At 33.2% G+C, this 20,491-nt stretch overlaps 1 protein-coding gene across 7 annotated transcripts in view; it reads left to right on the top strand.

Annotated features, from left to right (window-relative positions):
* USP15 (ubiquitin specific peptidase 15) overlaps window positions 1-20,491 on the top strand; it is a 132,578-nt gene that overhangs the window by 39,628 nt on the left and 72,459 nt on the right. For 6 of the 7 annotated variants that reach the window (XR_006680041.1, XM_004700490.3, XM_004700489.2 and 3 more), the window contains 2 exons: window positions 6,729-6,874; window positions 13,449-13,510. Coding sequence is in view for 6 of the 7 variants with exons in the window: in XM_004700490.3 (XP_004700547.1) it covers window positions 6,729-6,874; window positions 13,449-13,510 (208 nt within the window). In the remaining variant the exon portion in view is untranslated. Of the gene's footprint in view, window positions 1-6,728; window positions 6,875-13,448; window positions 13,511-16,708; window positions 17,689-20,491 lie in introns of those variants that run through there. The other variant, XM_045289893.1, reaches the window with a different exon arrangement.

Genomic DNA, 20,491 nt, shown 5'->3' with positions numbered 1-20,491 from the left:
TATGTAGCTCTCTGTGATCAATTCCCCCTTTCTACACCCCCCTTCCCTCCTGGTATCACCACTGTCACCCCTGGTCATTTGTAAGTCTTATAAAGATCCATAACTTGTTTAAATTCTGAATTTAAAGCATTCCATTTCCCCAAATCTCACTGCCATCAAGGCAATTCTCACTCATAGGAGAATTGATAGGAGAGAGCAGACTGTCTCTTTGGGTTTCCAAGGTGGTAAATCTTCATGGTAGCAGAAAGCCTTATCTTGGTGGGTTTGAACTGTTGACCTTGCAGTCAGCAATCCACTATACCTCTCAAATCAAAACACCAAACTCACTGCCTTGGAGTCGATGCCAACTCATAGTGACCCTATTATAGGGATCCTATAGGACAGTGATTCTCAACCTGTGGGTCATGACCCCTTTGGGGGGTCCAACAACCCTTTAACAGGGGTCACCCGATTCATAACAGTTGCAAAAGTACAGTTATGAAGTAGAAACGAAAATAATTTTACGGTCGGGTGGGTCACAACACGAAGAACTGTATTAAAGTGTCACGGTATTAGAAAGGTTGAGAACCACTGCTATAGGAAAAGGTAGAACTACCCCTGTGGGTTTCTGAGAATCTTAACTCTTTAGGAGAGTAGAGAGCCTCATCTTTCTCCTGAAGAATTTGTTAAGAAGATAACATACGAAGTGTTTATTATGCATCAGAGTATGATCTAACATAGATTTAACCAACATAATTTAGATATATTAGGGAGTTTCAAAACATTTGTGGAAAATGGAATTTTACAAAACTGGAATTTTCCCCTAAGCTATTTGAAGCTCACTTGTACCAATATTTTGAAATGCTACCTATATTGGATATGTATCGTAAAATTGCACTGGCACTGAATTTTTTTATATAGTTGAAATTTCTGCATTATATTAGAACAGTTTCCCATCTGGATTGTCACTGCTTTTGTAGTCACTGCTTTTTGTCATTGCAATTGTAGAAGTAAAGGAAATAGGATGGAAAATATCAACAAGTATCAGGTTACCTTTCTTATTGTAGGTTTTTTTTCTCCTCTTATTGTAGGTTTTTGTTTTAAAAAATATGAAAATATTTATTAGAGCAAGTTTGCTTGTGCAGAAATCCTTGCAAGAAATTAAAATTAGTTGTATCAGGAATTTAGCCGATTCATGATTGTTAATTAATATATGGTATGCTTTAGGCACTTTACCAGAATTTTCTGATTTAAACCTAACCATCCTATGTTCGTTTCTTAAGTATACAGTTCATTAACACGAATGGCATGTACCATGTTATGTGTCCACCACCACTTCATTACCCTAAATAGAAACTCAATACGCTTAAGCAAAAATTCCCCACACTCCCTTTCTCTTCAATCCTGGAAGTCACTACAAGAGTTTGGGCCCTGTGGCACTTGTTTATTCTAGGTATTTCATATAAGTGGAATGATATAACAGTGAATCCTCTTTTGAGTCTAATTTATTTTACTTAGCATAATGGTATCAAGCAAGGTTCATACGAGTTGCTTACATATCAGAACTTCCTTTTTTGTGGCTCAATAATCTATTGTATGTAAGAAGATAAGTGAAAAAGTATTGCTGCTAGAGTTCCACTTCATATATGCAGGGTTTATTCCAAACAAAATGTTAAAACATGTCTCTTTACTCAATGGATAGTTTCAGATAAGTTATCTCTGTAATACGCTTGTTTTACCTCCTGAGGATGCCTTCCAAAAAAGTGGCCATCAAAACAGTGCCTTCTGAGGGGAGGGATCTGCTGGACCAGTTAGCATTCAGGGCAGAGGTCAGCTCAAAAAGCTGACAACTGCTTGGGGGATTTCAATGGTGTAAAGTTGACTGATTTTTCTCAACACAGGATGGTCACAGGAGCTTATTATGAATGAGTTTTGAGAAAATGGAAAACTGCATTGGTAGAAAAAAGTCCAGGAAAATTCCATCAAGGAATTTTTTTTCTTTAGCCTTGATCTTGCCCATTTCGACTTCTTTCTATTCCCATTTGAAAGTAACAGAATTGGAGCCCCTTAAAGGAAGCTTTGATTGGTACAAATCAAAGAATATGGAATTCTTTGGGGGAATGATTAGAACAATTGAAGTACCGCTATCAGAAATATTTATACCTATATGGACAATGTATGGATATTGTTATGTTTAATAATATGATTTTGTACCAATACGTTTTTTACTTACCCTCCTATATGCCAAATTTTGTTTATCCATTCATCTTTGATATCACTTGCATTGTTTCTACCTTTTGGCTATTTTGTATCTGTTTGAGTTTTTGCTTACTAATTTGGCATATATACCTACAAGTGCAATTGTTAGGCCATATGGTAATTCTTTAACTTTTTGAGTAGCCTTCAAACTGTTTTCCACTGTGATTGTACCATATCACACTCTCACCAGCCATGGGTAAGGGTTCCAATTTCTCTATTCTCTCCAACACTTGTTATTTGCCTTTTTCTGATAATAGCTCTTGTTGTGGGTGTGAAATAGAGAGTCTGATCTCTGAATTGCTACTGTAAACAGTTTGTGCATACTACAGGAACATCTATTTTAGAAGTATTAATTGGGCTAATTTTGTATTTCTGAAGGAAGTGAGTTATGTAGCATGGAATGTTGGATAATAATGTGGATATTTATTTTTCCTTGGGGTTTTTTAAAAGTCTTGCTTAAGAGTTACCAAATTAGCTATATGCACAAAATATGAAATAGGATTAGAAAACAAAAATACCTGTTTTCTATTATCTTCAAATTAATAAATTATCCCTTTCAGCTGGTTCCTCCTACATTGATTAGTTATAATCAAAAGGCGATAGCTATAAGCAGAGTCTAAATAATTTAGTACATCAGAGCCAAAGTATTTTTTGCCTTTAAATATTTTCCCCTAGCTTCATGGATTGCACATAACCCCAGTAATATAGGTAAAATTGGGCTTTATTATTCCTTAAGGATACCACTGAAAACAATATTTTTTTACAAACCTGTAAAATTTCCTTATGTCAATATTTATTGCTCATAATGTATATTTATAAAATTATTAACAGAATTAGTCATGTTTTCCTATCTGAAATATTTATCAACATTTAAAGTTCTGTTGTTTTTATTGTTTTTCTATTCCTGTATTCTTTATATTACTTACCTAATACTAAAGGGTTAATATGTAGAAAAATACCTGCATGCTCTCAGTTCTATGATGTTTTCAACATCCAATCTTAGGCTCCTATTCTCAGTTATGCCCTAACCTTATCATTATCTTTTATTGCACTTGTCAGATTTCAGTTTCAAGCATCCTCCTTTCTGATCATGGCCTTCTCTGCTCCCTTTCTCTGGAGGCTCATACATCAGACATCCTTGGTGCTCTGTTTATCATGTCCTCAAATCCAGTGATAATTTTGAAGTCTTCCCTAGTTTAACCTGTCAGCAAAATTGCACATGATTAATATAATTGATATCAGAACTGTCCACATGAAAAATGTTGGCAAATAGTTTTACAGTAAGTTTCTTTAAAAATTAATGTTTTTACAGTAAAATTTTTTAGAAATCAGACTTACATGCTTACAGGTCATGTATCTTTTTTTATGTTTTATTTGTTTGTTTGAGGTGAACTTGCTTGTCACTAAAGACTCCAAGTCCGTTTTAATTTTGCTTTTCCTACCCCAATTTTTTTGTGGGGCAGGAGGGTGTTAAAGAAATAAATATATTTCTCACAAAAATTCTCCATCTCAAGAAATGAAATCAACAATATTCTGTTAAACCTTCCTTCTGCCCCCCTCCCCATCCCTGCCCTCTTCTCTGTTCCAGTTGCCCCTCCACCCCCACCTCTGGCCTTTTTGTAATCATCAAAGTGAATTTCTATTTTCATCTTGTCCTCTCGCTTTAAAATACATTCTGCATGTCTTTTATATTCATACTTTCTATTCTCTAACTCTAACTTTTGTTTCAACTATTTCATACCTTCACTTAGATCTCTAGTAATATTTCAGGATATGACATGTATGAAACTAAACTCTTTCCCCTTAATCCCCTCAAACAAAACAAAACCTGCTGTTATGTCATTACCCCCCATTTTAGTAATTGACATTTGAAGTCTTCCAATTTCTCAAGCCAATAAAAATCGCCATCATTTTTTATTTTTTTCTTTCTCGGCCTGTGTGTTACTCAGGAGCATATCTTCATAGTAGTTCCTTCAGAATATGTTCTTAGTCTGTCTACTCAGCATCAATTCTGTTGCCACCATCTTGGTTTAGATTGCTGCTGTCTCCTGGTCTTCCACTGTAGCCAGCTGAAGTCTGTTCTCCACGTATCATTAAAAGTGAATATTTTAAATGTCTGTCATATTATACCACTTCTCAGTGACTCTTCTTTATAGAGTCAAATAGGAAATGTGAGGGGGCTTCAAAAAGGTTTTGGAAATTTCTATTATCTTTTAATTCTGTTTTTCCATAAACTTTTTGAAACCTCATGATTTTTGGCTCACAGAATTCTACATAGTTTTATGTAAGTACTTTAATGATATCCCGTGTTATTTTATACCATGCCATGTCTGTTTCCATCTTGGTATTACTTTGTATTACTATTTCTTCTGCTACGCTGTTCTTCCCCCATTTATAAGTAGACTGAAAAACTCAATGAAGTTGTTCCTATATATGTCGATATATAACTGATTATGTACATAATAAGAGAAATGTATGGAAGAAGAAATAATAAAATGTTCACAGTGACTACATTTCGAGAGATATATTTGTCAGCATTTTCTGAAGTTTTCACAGTGAGAATTATATAAATTAAGAAAAACATTTGTTTATATAGAAGGGCTAAAATTATTCCTCTTCTTCAGTTTCTGAGGTATTAGTAATGTTATTTCTTAATCTGTGTTCTGTTTAAACAGGTGTTCCCACCACAATATGAATAAGATTTCTGCGTTTTTCAGTGCGCTTGATGTACTGTATTAAAAAGTTTAAAATACACATTTTAACTCCACCGAAATAGAGCGTAAACTCAATATATTTATTTCATACAATTATATGAGTGTTCTGGTCAATTTGCCTTTAGTTTTGAGCAAATCTTTAGAGAGATCCATGTGCCACTTATTTAATTAAAATTTCATTCATTACAAACTCTTACAAGAATATTTTACGCTATTAGGATATAAAACTAAAATCACTGCATCAGGTGGATTAGCTTCATAGTAACCTTATAGGGCAGGGTAGAGCTGCACCTGTAGGTTTCCGAGACTGTAAACTCTACGGGAGGAGAAAGTCCTGTCTGGTGGTTTCGAACTGCTGGACATTCTGATTAGCAGCCAAATATAACCACTATGCCACCATAGGACATATTATTGGGCTAAATTTAAGTATGTTATGTAAGTGTACACTGTCACTCATTATCAACTCTATCTGCCATTTCATATTTACAACAATATTGAAAAAGCTATCTGTTTTGCACATGAATAACATGTCTGGCAGTACTAAATGCCAAGGTGCTAGTTGTAAAAATTATATGTCATTTTGACTGGGCCACGCGTATTAGGTTTGAAAGTTAAGTAATGGTGTAATTTGGTAATGTCCTTCATTTTGTGATCTGATGTGTTCATACTTCATTTCACATATTGTCGATTTTCACATCATCATAAGTGGGGAGCACAACAATTTTTATATTTCTTCAGAGAACATTTTTTTATTATGTCTGTCATATTATGTATTATACTTTCTAAACTAGTCAAATATTTTAAACTATAGAAATATTTTATATTTGTTTATATACCCTGAAATATTTTAATTATAGTATTTTTAATCTAATTTAGACAAATTATTGACCAGAATTAAATAGATTTACTAATGTTACTTAATATCTCTTTCTAATACAAGATTTTAAAAAATGATTTGTTTAACTGTGGTATTTAAACTTAATTACATCTGTACTCAAATAGGTAGATAATGCTTTGTGTCATAATTGGTTAAACTATTATAGTTTAATACTGGTTTTTTTTCATTCAGCTAGATAATTGATTTGGATATAAGAGAAATGCATGGTTTTACTTTGAAAACAAGAAACGTTTGGCCAGTACAGGCATTACCTTGAAACAAGGCAGTTCCTTTCTATTGAATATATAAGTTAAGTTCAATTTTATTTAGCTGTTCAAACTGAGGTGTTAAAGGATTTTTTTCCATCTGTAGCATCTCAGATTGAAGCTCTAATTTTTAACTCTTACATTTCATAAGAAATTATGCTGGTTTTATAATGTGTGGAAAGTTAAAATTCATCCTATATGACATGAATTATACTTTAGTGTTTGTGATCTAACTCTTACTTTTGGAATGCTAAAGTATCCCAAATAATCATTTTCTTTTGCTCTTTTTTAACCCCCACCTTAATGTATTTAGTAGGAGCTGGGTGGCATAGTGGACTACATGTGGGCCTGCTAACAATGAGATTAGTAGTTCTAAGCTATAAGAGTAGGCTCTGCTCCCATAAAGAGTTACATTAATGGAAACCCATGGGGGCAATTCTACTCTATACTAGAGGGTTGCTACAATTCAGAATTGACTCAATTGCAGTGAATTTGGATTTTGTTTATGTATTCATTCTTGCTATTTTATAAGTATTTTAAATTTAGGAGTATTATATATGCTGATGAACGCTTGGCTATTTGTGGTATATTGTCAAATACTTATTATGTTAATATATTTTTTCTCAAATCTAGATACAATTGAAAAGGAAATAAGAAAAATCTTCAATATTCCAGATGAAAAGGAGACCAGATTGTGGAACAAATATATGAGTAATACATTTGAACCACTGAATAAACCAGATAGCACCATTCAGGATGCTGGTTTATACCAAGGACAGGTATATTTTGCAGTACTCTTTATTTTAATCATACTGTACATGAAGCATTTGGGTTTTACTTTTGTTTTTCATTAATTTCTTTTTAACAGGTTTATTGTCATATAATTCACATATACAATAATTCAATCATTAAAAAGAGTTGTATAGTTGTCACCACAATCAGTTTTAGAATATTATCTTCTTTCTTGTACTGATTATTATTAGCTCCCTATTTTCCCACAATCTCCCCTGCCATACCCCAAGCAACCATTAATTCAGTTACTATCTCTAGATTTACTTATCCTGTATTTCATATACAGAAAATCATACCAAAGCAAAAGCAATAACAAAATAAAACTGAAAAACCTCAATTGAAAAGAAAGCAGAAAATATTAGAAAATTTTCAAATCAGTAAAATGGAAATCAAATGATAAGGTGTTGAATTTTAACCTAACTGTACCTGTAGTAATCCATTTTCCAATACACTCTGCATGATTCCAGGGCTATGCATATCCCTGGTATATGGCCAGAGAGTATTCACACGTGTATCAGATGCTTAATCCAGATGTATTTACCTTTCACTTAAAAAAACAAAACAAAACTGATACAACTAAAAAGCATCCAAAAGGACATCAACTGATAAGACACTACGTTTTAACTTAACTATATCTGCCATAAATCAACTTTAAAATATGCTCTCAGTCTGATAACTGTCCCTTGGACAATGATCTGAGGGCATTCAAAGTAGGCTTAGTCTGTGTGAGGCCCTGCAAATGAACTTTGGGCTTCCACTGTCATCATAGTCTTCTGCAAACCAGGTGTTCACAATTTAAGCTCCGATACCATTCCTTCCTTTGGATCTGGATTTTATTCTTTACAATCCTTGGATCACATAGGCTGGGTGTGCTTCTTCCATATGGACTTAGTTGATGTCACCTGTACATGAAGCTTTGGGGTTGCAGAATTTAATGAATATCTTTATATAATGGGTTCTCTAGTTTTTGGCTTCCTCTTTCTAACATTTCTTCTTATCTCACTTGGTCACTGAAGTTGTACTTATTTACTTTAGGTTGGAAATAATCTACTTGTTAAAAAGAAATTATTTTCAGTCCAAAAAATATGTATAATTACAAGTCAGCAAACATTTTTCTCAAATACAAAATCATAAATATTTTGTTCTTTTAGACTTTTGGTCTCCATAGTAACCACAACTCTACCATTATAGTAGCATGAAAGCAACTAGAAAGAGTACATAAATAAGTGGAATAGCTGTTCCAATAAAACTTTATTTGTAAAAGCAGGCAGGGGGACTAATGTATCATATTTTTGCCAGCCCTTGTCATAACATAGTAGCCCCTGATTTGGTCTCTCTTTGTGGTGTAAAGAAATGATTGGAGAGTTTGAAATAGAATCAGCAAGTTCTCCTGATTTTACCGTCTACATATCACCTGGATTCTTCCCTCTATTCCAGCTCCAGTCTTACTTTTCAGTAGTCTCTTAACAGACTTCTCACTGTGCTGGTCTTTTTACATGTCCATTCATTCTTCTACATTTCTTTCAAAATACTGTTTCTGAAATGAAAACTTAATTATCCATCCCACAAACCTTTCATGACTTCTTAATGATTATAGACTGAAGTATAGACATTTTATCACAAAATACAAGTCAGGGTTTAATAATTTTCCTAGTATTCCAGGCATATTTAGATTCTTGCCTTCCAATTTACACTCTAATAATACTACTTTATTGGTCCCAAGACACACTATCCTATAGTATAGTATAATGAATTTGGGTTTGAGTTTTTTGGAGGAAAATTATTTACTACATACCAAAGATTATACTGGCAATAAACATAAAGAATATTATCCTGGCTCCTTGTGAAAATAAAAGGAGCCCTGGTGGTGTATTGGGCCTATGCATTAAACTCATTTGAACGTACCAGCTGTTCTGTGGGAAAGGTGGGACAGTTTCCTCCCATATAGATTTAAATTTAGGAAATGCAAAGGGGGCCATTTTACTCTGCCCTGTTGGGTTGCTATTAGTCTGAATCAATTCAAAGGCAGTGAATTTAGGTTTGAGTCTTTTGGAGGAAAATTACTTACTACATACCAAATATACTGGTGGCACAGTGGTTACAAGTTGGGTTGTGATCTGATAGGTTGGCAGTTTCAAACCAAAAGCATTCAAACTGTTAAACAGTTTCAGTCTTGAAAGCTCACAGGGGCAGTTCTACCCTGTCCTATAGGGTCACTATGAGTTGGCATGGAATCGATAATAGTGAGTTTGTTTTTGTTTTTTCAAGTATTATACTAAGCTATAAAAACAGTACTTTCCAGACTTATTTTAACTAATATCAAGTTCACTCTTTAAAATGCAGTATGTATTATAATTGAAAGTTAAGTTACTCTGGTTGATCAACTCCTGGCTAGTTCAAACAGTTAACATTCTTTACTGCTAACAAAAAAGATGACAATTGCTTGAGTCCATCCAGAATAGAAAAGCTTAGCAATCTGCTCATCTCTCCATCTCCCCACCACCCTACCTCACTTCTACCAAGTCAGCCATTGTTCAATTCTGACATGTGGAATAACCAGATGGCCAGAGTCAACTAAGCACCATTCAGAGTTAGCTTCATGTCAACTGGTTTTTCACTGGTTACTCTGAGTCCAGTCAGAGTGGGAACCCTTGGAGCTCCACCTATGAGCCAGAACTCTTTCTCAGCCAGCCATCTCCCTCTTCTTGTCTTCTAACAGGCATATTCCTCTCTTCATGAGTACAATTTGAAAAACACAAAATTTTAAAACTTTTTGGTAATTCTATATAGTAAATATTCTCTTCAGTTATTAGAATGAGGCTTAGAAAAGTCAAATAATTTGATGTCCTTGATAGGCATATATACAGACAAATTTCAAAACTCCAAATAAATTTTATATTATCTATAATTTGAAATTATCTGTTATTATTCCTCAATATCAGCATAATAGTTACCCAAGTTCAGATTGTAGATAAAAGAAAAAAACAGTAAGAGGGAAACAATACTCATAAGGCCAGTTACTCCTCTAAAGTAGACCTGGGTAATGTATTACAGTTAAGCAATCACCTACTAAAAACATAGTTGGTGATTCAAACTCACCTAGAAGTGTCTTGGAAGAAAGGTCTGGAAGTCAGCTTCAGAAAGGTCACAGTCTGGGAAACCGCGTGGAGCACATTCTAACCCCGCACGACACGGGATTGCTGCTAGTCACAATCAGCCAACAGCAGCTGGTTTGATTTGCTTAAAACGAATCAGAAAAAAATGTTCCACATTTTATAAGAACTCTTTTCTGACTGATTATAAATTAACTAAACACTATCCATGACTTGTTTGTTTAAGTAAAGATTTTATTAAAATTAAAACTATTATCATTTGAAATTGAAGCAAGGATTTATTGTTGAAGTATTTGCCTCTCCTTCCTATATTGTGTGTTTGATCTAAGTAAATTTGAAACCAAATATTTTCATTTTGTGTTTTAAATTGTTAGCAAAATTTTATTCGACTAGTGTTGTATTTGAATTAAGGAGTAATTTTGAAATAGCCATTGACATTATCAGTGCTTATAGAGGCAAGGATTTTTAATTAGAAATACTAGGAATTAAACTTTAGATATTTACTTTAGCTTTCAGTTTTGAAAGATCTTTTCTAAAAGACAAACTATAAATAATATTAAGTGCGTAACTTTGAAAATTCCCATGCTTGAAATCTCTTGTTTTATAACTGACTTAAAACTTGAAAATGCCCGTAAAGTTTGTGTGTGTTGGGTGGGGGGTGGGGGTGGGGGTAAATGGAGATATAACTAAATTTATAGGTTACAGTAAAGAAAACTTTATTCAAGACCTAAAAATCATTCGCTAAATTAGTTTTATATATCTGTAAAAATATATGAGTACATTACCAGAAAATTGAGGAAAATGGTTAAATTGCCTCTTGTAGGAAAGGAGAGCAATGTGACCAGGGAGAAATCAGATTTATAGGTGTACTGTGCACTTTTTTTTTAAATATAATTTTTCGATTTGTAAATGAAGTGCAGGTTTACAGAGCATCAGTTGTGCATTCAACAATTCAAACTACTTCTCAACCCTCATCAGTAGTTTGTCCCACTCCCCTCACTTTAGGTGTCTTCTCCCCCTGGCTTACTGTTTCTTTTCACCCTAGTTAACACCTGTTTAATCTCTAGCCAGGAAAAGGAAACCTTTTTTTCTTCCAAGAGCCATACTAGGCAAACATTTAATTAACTCACCCCTTTTGTGATGGCTGGAACTGCTGCTTCTTTGTGAAGTATGTGATGTTAGCTTGTATTGATGTGTTCTAGGTCCTTATAAGGCCCACAGAGCAGATATTCTCCACCCCTGCTCTAACCTATTGCTTCATCTTCCCGCCCTTGCCTGCCCCCGAGCCCCATCCTTTGATATGAAATTTTTTGTCTTCATTGGTCTCACAATATTTGCCCGTTAGTGATTGCGAAACTTCATTCAGCATTATGTTCTCATGCTCATCCATGCCATGAGGTGCTTCGCGGTTCCATCATTGTGTTTCAGCAATGCATAATGTTCCATGGTGTGTCTGTATCAAAGTTTCTTTGTCCTCTCAGGTTGTTTCCCTCTTCTTGCTATTTGGAAGAGTGCTGCGATGAACATGTTTGTATATATGTCTGTTCATGTTATAACTCTTAGTTCTTTAGGTATATACCCAGCAAAGAGATTGCTGAGTCCCGGTTGTTTGAGGTGGTTGGCACCATATTGCTTTTCACAGTAGTTGCACAGTTTTACAGCCCCACCCTCAGTGTGTGAGAGTTCTAGGACCTCCACATCCTCTCCAGCATTTGCTTTTTTGGTTTGCTTCTCTTTCACCTTTGCTGTCAATGCTAGTATAAGGTGATATATCATTGTTTGGATTTGCATCTCTCGAATGGCTAGTGATCATGAGCATTTCTTGATATGATTGTTGGCCATCTGGATGACTTCTTAGGTGAATTGTCTTCATGTTCTTTGCCCATTTTTAAAATTGGATTATTCACCTTTTCTTGTTGAGGTGTTGCAGTTTTCTATAGATTCAAGGATTACTTCCTTGTCCAATATTATCATTGCCAATTTTCCCTCCAGTCTGTTGGCTCTTGTTTTATTATTTGATAAAATCTTTTGATGCACTCAAGTATCTTATTTTTAGTAGGTCCCAGTCATCTATTTTTTTCCTTCTACCCTGCATGTGCATCACTATGCTTTAATGTTGTGTTTATACCCTGTACTAGGGTATAAACCCTATTTTCTCACTGATACTCTTTTAAGCTCTGGGATTTACATTTAGTTCTTTCATCTGTTTTGAGTTGGCTTTTGTTTATGGGATGAGATACGAGTCTTGGTTCATTTTCTAGAGAGAGATCCCATTTTGCCAATACCATAATTAATTTGCCACAAATTTTTTTAAGTTCCCTTATATGTGTTATATGTTTTCGAATGCATGAAGCATTAGTTAGCTTTTTCAAACAATTAAAATATTTAAGTTAGCATATTCTTTGAAGAATATAATTCTATTTTTTTCATTGGTGTTTTGGTGGCTTTTGAAATACTTTTTTATTTTACATGGTTAGGATATAATTTCCAATTTATCAATGGCCTGAAGCACACAGTCTACAAAAATATATTACCAAAAGCATATGTAATATAGGTTACAAACTTTTAGAAAAAAGTCAATAAATCAGAGCATAGAGAATATATTAAAATTTGTAAAAACTTTAATTTTTCTCATATTGCCTTATAATGTCTCATAAATTTAGAAATTAACCTCTTGGTAGTAACACATTTCTTTTGCTAATTTTATTTTTATTTTTGACCAATTTAATTAGTTTTTATTTTTTTGCACAAACTCCCACATAGGAAAAACTAGAAGCAAGAGTTCTCTTTTAGACTAGAAAAGTGAGGAAGATTCAGGGATGTTTTAAAATATAGGAAAGTTCTACATCAGCCATGCTGTAGTAGAAAATTTCAGTCTGATTAAATAAATGATATAAATGTAGATGATGTGCCTATCATTTATATATAAAACTATAATTTACATAATAATAATATTGGTACACATTTCATAGCCCCAGATAAATTATGTATCACCTATAATTTGGTACATGTCACTCAATATGAGCATAATAGTTAACTAAGATCATATATCAGTAAGTTTAGCAACAGCTACAGTTATTTATTGAGCATCTGTTATTGGCACAGTACCATGTTATAAGCTAAAATATGAAGAAGAGAGAGATGTACTCTCTGTCTCCAAGTAACTTCTATTTTATTTACTTGAGTTGCACTCTATTTTGCTTAAAGTCTTAGAACAAATTGTTCATTGTTAGTTCAATTTTTCTTTCCCTTCTCATTCTCTGCACTGACTTCTTCTATTTAAGATGTTTTTTTACTCTGCCTAGTTTTGGAACCAAAATGCAAATCCTCCTTCACTTTTTCTATTGTCCTGTAAATAATTAGCTACTTCGTATAGTCATTTAATCTTCTAAAGCTATTTTCACTTTATAATTATAGGAAACACCCTTTTGTTATGTCATATTTGCAGGTTTTAGTGATAGAACAGAAAAATGAAGACGGAACATGGCCAAGAGGTCCTTCTACTCCTAAGTAAGTGTTCCCGTTTTTTATGGCTTATTGCATGATTTTGAGACCTGGTATCTAACAGTGAAATCTAGCAGGATGAAAGAACCAGATTGTATTATTCTGCAAAAATATATACCATTTTATATTTTAATATTCTATTCTTAGTAGAGAATTTACCTCAATTCATACTTAATATGTTATCATTTTTAAAAGGCTTTCTACTTCAAATCTCTCGGAATAAGATATGGTATAAATAAGTGTTATATATGAGACAGTTATATCTGCTTACTGAATATTTACCCAATTTTTGAAAGTTCTTTGTGATTTATTTCAAACTTTTAATATTTTTTATCAAAATTAATTTCCTATGAAAGTAAGATTTGGATTTTTAAAAATAAGTGTTTCAGACTTATTTTTAGGAGTAAAATTAGGAGAATTGCTTTGATGATAAATGAAAGCTGACAAAATAGGAATCTTTTTTACTGTTTTACCATAATCAGATTATAATTCATTGTTAAAACCATAGATCCAGTGATGTTTACATGCTCAGATTGTATGGATCTTTGAAAAGTATGTAGTACATAGATCACCTAAGGCTGCACTCTATCATCGAGCACATTAACATTTTCTCAACAAACATTCAAATCAAGTGGGTTAAAGAAAGTCTTTTCTTATCATTTTGGTTATATTTTTCCTCAAAGGAATTTTAATATCTTTTAAAGAATTAAAGTTTTTGTATTTCAAATTTTCAAATGAGGTCTTGTAAAGCTGTGTTTTCAAATACTTAAAATTAATCACTTAAATTAATAATAATTTCGTAATTGCTAATAGCATATAAAAGAGAGTAAAGACCTGACATTTAATTTTACTCAACACTACAATATGTACCTTTAATAAGTGGTTCTCTATTTTGTCTTACATGGAGTTCTTATTTTTAAATTATGAGAATTCGCCTAGGGAAGTGAATTATACAGTGGTTATTTTCATTTTTTACTTTTAGTTGGTTGGATGCATACAGGTATAAGAAGAATAAAAAAAGATGGTTGTAGAATCATATATTAAATAACAGATGAAGATTTCTAAGTAACCTTTTTCTTTTGGACATTAGATCTGAACCAGTGTTGTCTTTTCTAGCTCATGTTTAGATTGATGTACTATTATTAAATAATTTTTGAAATTACTACGCTATTTGTGGATTAATAGCATTATTCCAAAGACTGAGAAATCTTTTCTACTTAAAATAACTGATTTTTACATCAAAGATAACATCATTTTCTCATTATCTTCTCACCTGTCTCCTAGCATATCATTTTTATTTAATCAAACTATAGCACTTGCTTTGCATAAAAGAAAATATTTAATACAATATTATATATTGTATTAAAATACAATATTTTACACTGTATAAATATAATAAATATTGGTGGATAAAAGTACTAAACTGAAGATACACAGAACTGTAATTAAGAGTTCCAACCCTCACCAAATCTGTGAGTTTAGTAGGTAGCTCAAATAGTAAGGGATACAAAGCTGTGCTTATTCCCTATAAAATAAACATTACCAAATGATAGCTTATTAGTATATACGGGCAGCCCCCAGCTTACAAATAAGGTCTCTTCCTGTGCCTTTAAGAACTGTCGGCCATTTGGAACATATACTCACAGTTCTTACCTCGCCTTAGTGCAAGACAATGATTTAATGGCTGCACATACAGTAAATGAAGTTAGCTGCCCTGTTGGAACTTTTAGGTAAGTGCTGAATGGTTAGCTGCAAGGTGGGCAGTTCAACCCACCAATTACTTTGTGGAATAAAGATGAAATAACCTGCTTTTGTAAAGATCTGGTGTTACAAACCCCCCTACTATATCAGATCACTGTGAGTTGGAATTGACTTACAGCAATGTTTTTTTTAATTTCTGGGGGTCTGGAGTTTGGCTCAGTCATTGCAAAGAGAGGGCATATGTCTATAACATTATAGTATAGCTTCAAAGGTGGCAGCACCCTCCTCAAAATAATGGTGCCCCCCTAAAAGATAATGGTGCTCCCTCAGAGAAAGCAGCACCCTGCCCAACGATAGAAGCCACTATGCCATTTTGAACATGTATGAGTCTCCTCCATACCCCTGCTAATAATACAATCTCATGCATCAGGTTCTTGTAAAGGTTCTCTATGCTTCTTACAATGTATCCCCTTCCCGATAGTGATGAATCACTCAAATTGTAAACGTTCTCATCTATTCCTGTTTCACTTTATTAGCCATGATCGAACCAATTCAACCCCGTGTGTTAAATGACAGGCAATTAAAGTAGGTCCGTAAAATAGGTTCATAACCAAGGGATATTTCTACCAAAAAAGTTGATATTATTAGCACCTATCTATAAGATTTTCCGGAAACTAAGAAAGAAATGGAATTCTCCTAGCTTGATCAAATGTGTACTCCAAATGTCTGGTAAACGTTATATTTAATTGTTATACTTCAAAAATGACCTTATTGAGAAAACAGTAAATCCACTGTGTATATTATACAATCATTTACATAGACTCCATAAACAATCTGCAAACAACAAGAACTAATGAGAAAATTGAGCAAGATTATTCATTGTAAGATTAATTTCTATTACTGTTTTCTTTCAGTATCAACCAAAAATTTTAAAAACAGCCCATTGCCATTGGTTCAGTTCTAACTTAATAACACTATATAGGGTTTCTGAGACTAAATCTTTACAGAAGCAGACAGCTTCATTTTTCTCCCAAAGAGCAGCTGTTGAATTTGAACTCTTGATTTGTGATTTGTGATTCTTTATCCAGGGATCACATTTTTTCTATAAAAGGCCAAGTAATAAATAAATTTTGGCATTGTGAGTCATATGACCTCTTTCAAAATTAGGCCATTCCTAATGCACCATGAAGCATAGATAATGTCAATTAGTAAATATGGCTATCAATAAAATTTAATTTATAAAACCATATAGTATCCCATATTTGGCCAGTGAACTGTTGAGTTTCAGCCCTTGTTGTATGCCATTAGTAACCCTTTTAGAAAATAGTTTCACAAAACTAACCTAAGAATCATAACTTTTTTATGGGCAATTTTTTTTACTTTATTAAAAGACAAAAGATGATAAAGGATCATATCACATAGTACTGCCTCTTTCTTTAAGTCTATCATGTTGGTACTTCCATTTTGAAATTCTAATTTGAATTTCCTTTTTTTTTTTTTTAGAAACTTGACAGACTTATTCTAAAATGAATTTAGACTAACAAAGATCCAAGAATGCCTATGTCAGTTTTGAAAAAGAAGAGTTAAAGAGGAGCACTTGACCTGCCAGATAGTGAGACTTACTGCAAAACCATAGTAATAAAAAACAGTTACAGTCGGCAACGAAAACAGATAGACTGGAATAAATAGCTTAGAAAGACATGTATATTTGAGAAGTTGATATATAATATGTGGTGCCACAAGATATGAAGGAACATATGGGTGGATTAAAATAAGATATATACTTAGATTTTATTTGGAAAACTAGCTATTTGGAGAAAAAGAAAATTAGGTAACAACCTTACATATTGCATACGAAAACAAACTTACGTGAGGATTAAATAAAAGTGGTAAAGCTCCCAGGGACGCAAAGAAAAAAAAATGGTAAAGCTAAAACCTAATAGAAATTTTGGAGAATGTCTATCTGTATCTTAGAGATCACAGAACATACTGTGAATGGATTTGATTGTGTCAAAATTAAGTTTTCTTTTAAAGGAACCATATACACAATGCTAAAAGTGAAATGTCAGCTTTGGAACATCTGTCTATAACTTGCAGTAGAATAATAGCTATAATATGAGGGGGAGTCAAAAAGTATTGCTAATAACTCATACAAACGTTTATTAAACAAACATCAACACATGGAGCTATTGTCTCTCACCATATCTTCTAATCCTTCCCCGAGGAATTCTGTGTCCCTTCATTTACACTGTAAATACAACAGGGTTAGCATTCTAGAGACTCCTGTGTTCTTTTTCAATATTCTTTGAGATTTGGAAACAAAAAAACAATCTAGAAAGGCAAGAACAGAGGTGTTTGGGATAAAGTTTACTAACTATTCTCAGTTAATGAGCAGGTGTATTATCTTGATGGAAGTTATATCTAAATTTCTACAACTTGATTTAAATGTAAAATAATTGTACGAGTTTTTTGTACATCTATAAGTTAACCCTTATTTTACCAGAAATTTAATTTTAGTAATTTTCTTATTCCGTAGCCATGAATTCTAAGGTACAACTATTAAATGTTGACTAAATTGTACTGTTAATTTTTTCCTTAAGGCTTAATATTTCAGTTAATGCCTTTGAGATCATTAGCTTTGTTTTGTTTTTTATCTAGCTTTTACTTTTTCAGTAACAATATCCTCTTGTGAAGGTAGCATGAGAATTACATTTAATTCAGACATTTTATATATTACTGAAAAAATATTCAAAAGTATGTGGCTCAGTGTGTAGCAGAAAAAGTAGAAGGAGATTGATATTTTGAAGAGGCTGTTTTTGTCATCTTGAAAACTATAGAGAAAACTAAAATCAATTAGATAAGGCATGAGAGGTAAGAACAAAATCAAATGGAAAACTAAGCCAGTAATTCTTACTCATACATTGCCCTCTGCTATCTGGGTTCCTCTGATTTAACAGAATTCCAAATTGATGACTGAAACACTAAGTATAAACTTAATCTAGTGTCATAGTAGTATTTTGACAGCTCTGTCCCCGAGTGCTCTTGCTTACAGAGAGGAAACACTTTATAAATAAACCATTACAAACTACTCTTTATTAGGATAAATAATAAGTACCTAAATGACTTGTAATACTCTGTTTTACACTCACTATTTGGATACTCGTACAGGTAGAAAATAAGCATGTACTTCTTAGAATATTTTAATTATGAAGCCTGTATATTACAGCAAGGTTAACCAGAGAAATTAATTCAGGCATGCTAAACAGACCTTTTTAGTTAAAACCTATCCAACTGCTGTTGAGCCAACACATAGTGACTGTAGTCAGATTAGAACTGCCCCATGGACTGTAATCTTTAGAGCTTGCCCGTATCTTTCTCCCTCAGAGTAGCTAGTGGGTTTAAGCTAGTGACTGTTTGGTTCGCAGGCAGGCACTTAACACTGCACCACCAAGCCACATTTGGTTAAAAATTATGAAAATTTGTGTTACGTAGTTTTGTGAAGTGTTTATTTATAGGCATATAATTTCTGCTTATTGAAACAAATAGATTTGGTTATCAATAGTTTTGTTTCTGGTACTAAAAGATATAGTTATCATAAATAACAAAATCAACTCTGAAATTTCTATATTTCTTACCTATTTTAACATTGTTCAAATACTAGAAGTAGGAATCTTAAATGATTTGGGTTTCTGGAAGTTGTAATAAAGGCTTAAGAGGCAGGTTTTTTTTCTTTATTATTCATTCATATTTCTTTAGCTTAAATAATACCTGTCTTCAATTTGAAATGCAACCTGTGAACTCAGAAGCAATACTGGTGGCCTAGTGGTTTATGAGTTGGGCTACTAGCCACAAAGTCAGCAATTCAAAACCACCAGCTGTCCTGTTGGAGAAAGATGAAGCTTCGTATACTCCTGTAAAGATAAGTCTCAGAAACCCTCAGGGAGAGTTAGTTCTACTCTGTCCTCTAGGGTTGCTTTGAGTTGAAATCAAGTCAATGTCACTAAGAGTTTTTTACGAGCTAAAAATCCAGAGTAGTAGTCTTTAATTTGTAGTCTATGGTTATTTTATAAAGGCACTTAGAATATCTTAAATTTGTACATGTCTTTAAAAAAATTTTTTTTTAGTGTATGTCCTATTTAACCTTGTTCTTATTCTTATTGAGAAACAAATATACTACAAGGGTGCTTCCAAGAGTTTGTGGAAAGATGGAATTGAAAGATAGTGGAATTTTTCCATGAACTTTTGTAATCTCTGCTACAGTGGCAGTTTGTAAAATCTTGAAGTAATGGTTCATGCAAACAAATGGACAGAATGCAATTAAAAGAACCAAAAGCTTGGAGACTAATGATAATGTGTTAAGCGTAGGGATCTACATGCTGAGGCTTAAAGGGAGGAAGGTATCTCAAAGTAATGGTGGAGAATAGGAAGGCCAAGCAAAAAGAATAATCATCTAAACTCAGGAAAACTTTCATCCCATTTTGTAACTGAGCTCAAGGTAATGCACTGTTTTAGTGGATAGGGAATAGTTACGGGGCTAAATGCTGCAGGTAAGATAGAGAGGCTAAGAGGGTTAGTATACTTACAATTGGAAATCACTCACTCATTCACTGCCATGGAGAAGCCCTGGTAGCATAGTGAGTTACTAGTAGGCTGCTAACCACAAGATCTACAGTTCAAAACCAGCAGCCTAAAAAAGTTAGTTCCAGAATCTTATAGTCTGTTCTGCTCTGTCCTAATAGGGTCTCGAAGAGCAGGGATGAGAAATCAGTTACAGAGAACTAACCCAAAGCCCACTGCCATCAGGCCGTTCTGATTCAGTTATCTCTGCAGAACAGATCGCAGGGAAGGCAACAGATCATGGAAAAATTAGCATAGACCATTATTACTAAATGTATTAAAAGAAGAAAAATAAATAATAGTTTATTAGAAAGGCAAGCTTTCTGGAGTGCTTTATGATGCGAAACTTTTTATTATTTAAATAATGTCCCTTCTTAGATAATTTTTACCTAAATATAAAGGCATCATATTAATGATAGGATGAAGTTTATATATACTTCTATTTACTAATTAACTGTTTTGGTTGTTTTATTTTAGTTGTCTAAACTTTTTTTGGGAAATACTCATGCATGCCCTTAAATACCTCATAACTCTGTGCTTTGAGAGTTTTTGATTTTAGTAATCAGAGAGATCCTGTGTTTACCAATTTTCTTTTTAAATTACACACAGATTTCTTTAAATCATTTTATTGGGGGCTCGTACAATTCTTATCACAATCCATACATACAT

This window comes from Echinops telfairi, unplaced genomic scaffold (assembly GCF_000313985.2).
Source record: "Echinops telfairi isolate 266 unplaced genomic scaffold, ASM31398v2 ScPeMD7_2;HRSCAF=8, whole genome shotgun sequence".
In the NCBI taxonomy this organism is placed as follows: domain Eukaryota; kingdom Metazoa; phylum Chordata; class Mammalia; order Afrosoricida; family Tenrecidae; genus Echinops; species Echinops telfairi.
The sequence above is the reverse complement of the archived record's forward strand: the minus strand, read 5'-3'. Positions and strand labels throughout refer to the sequence as shown.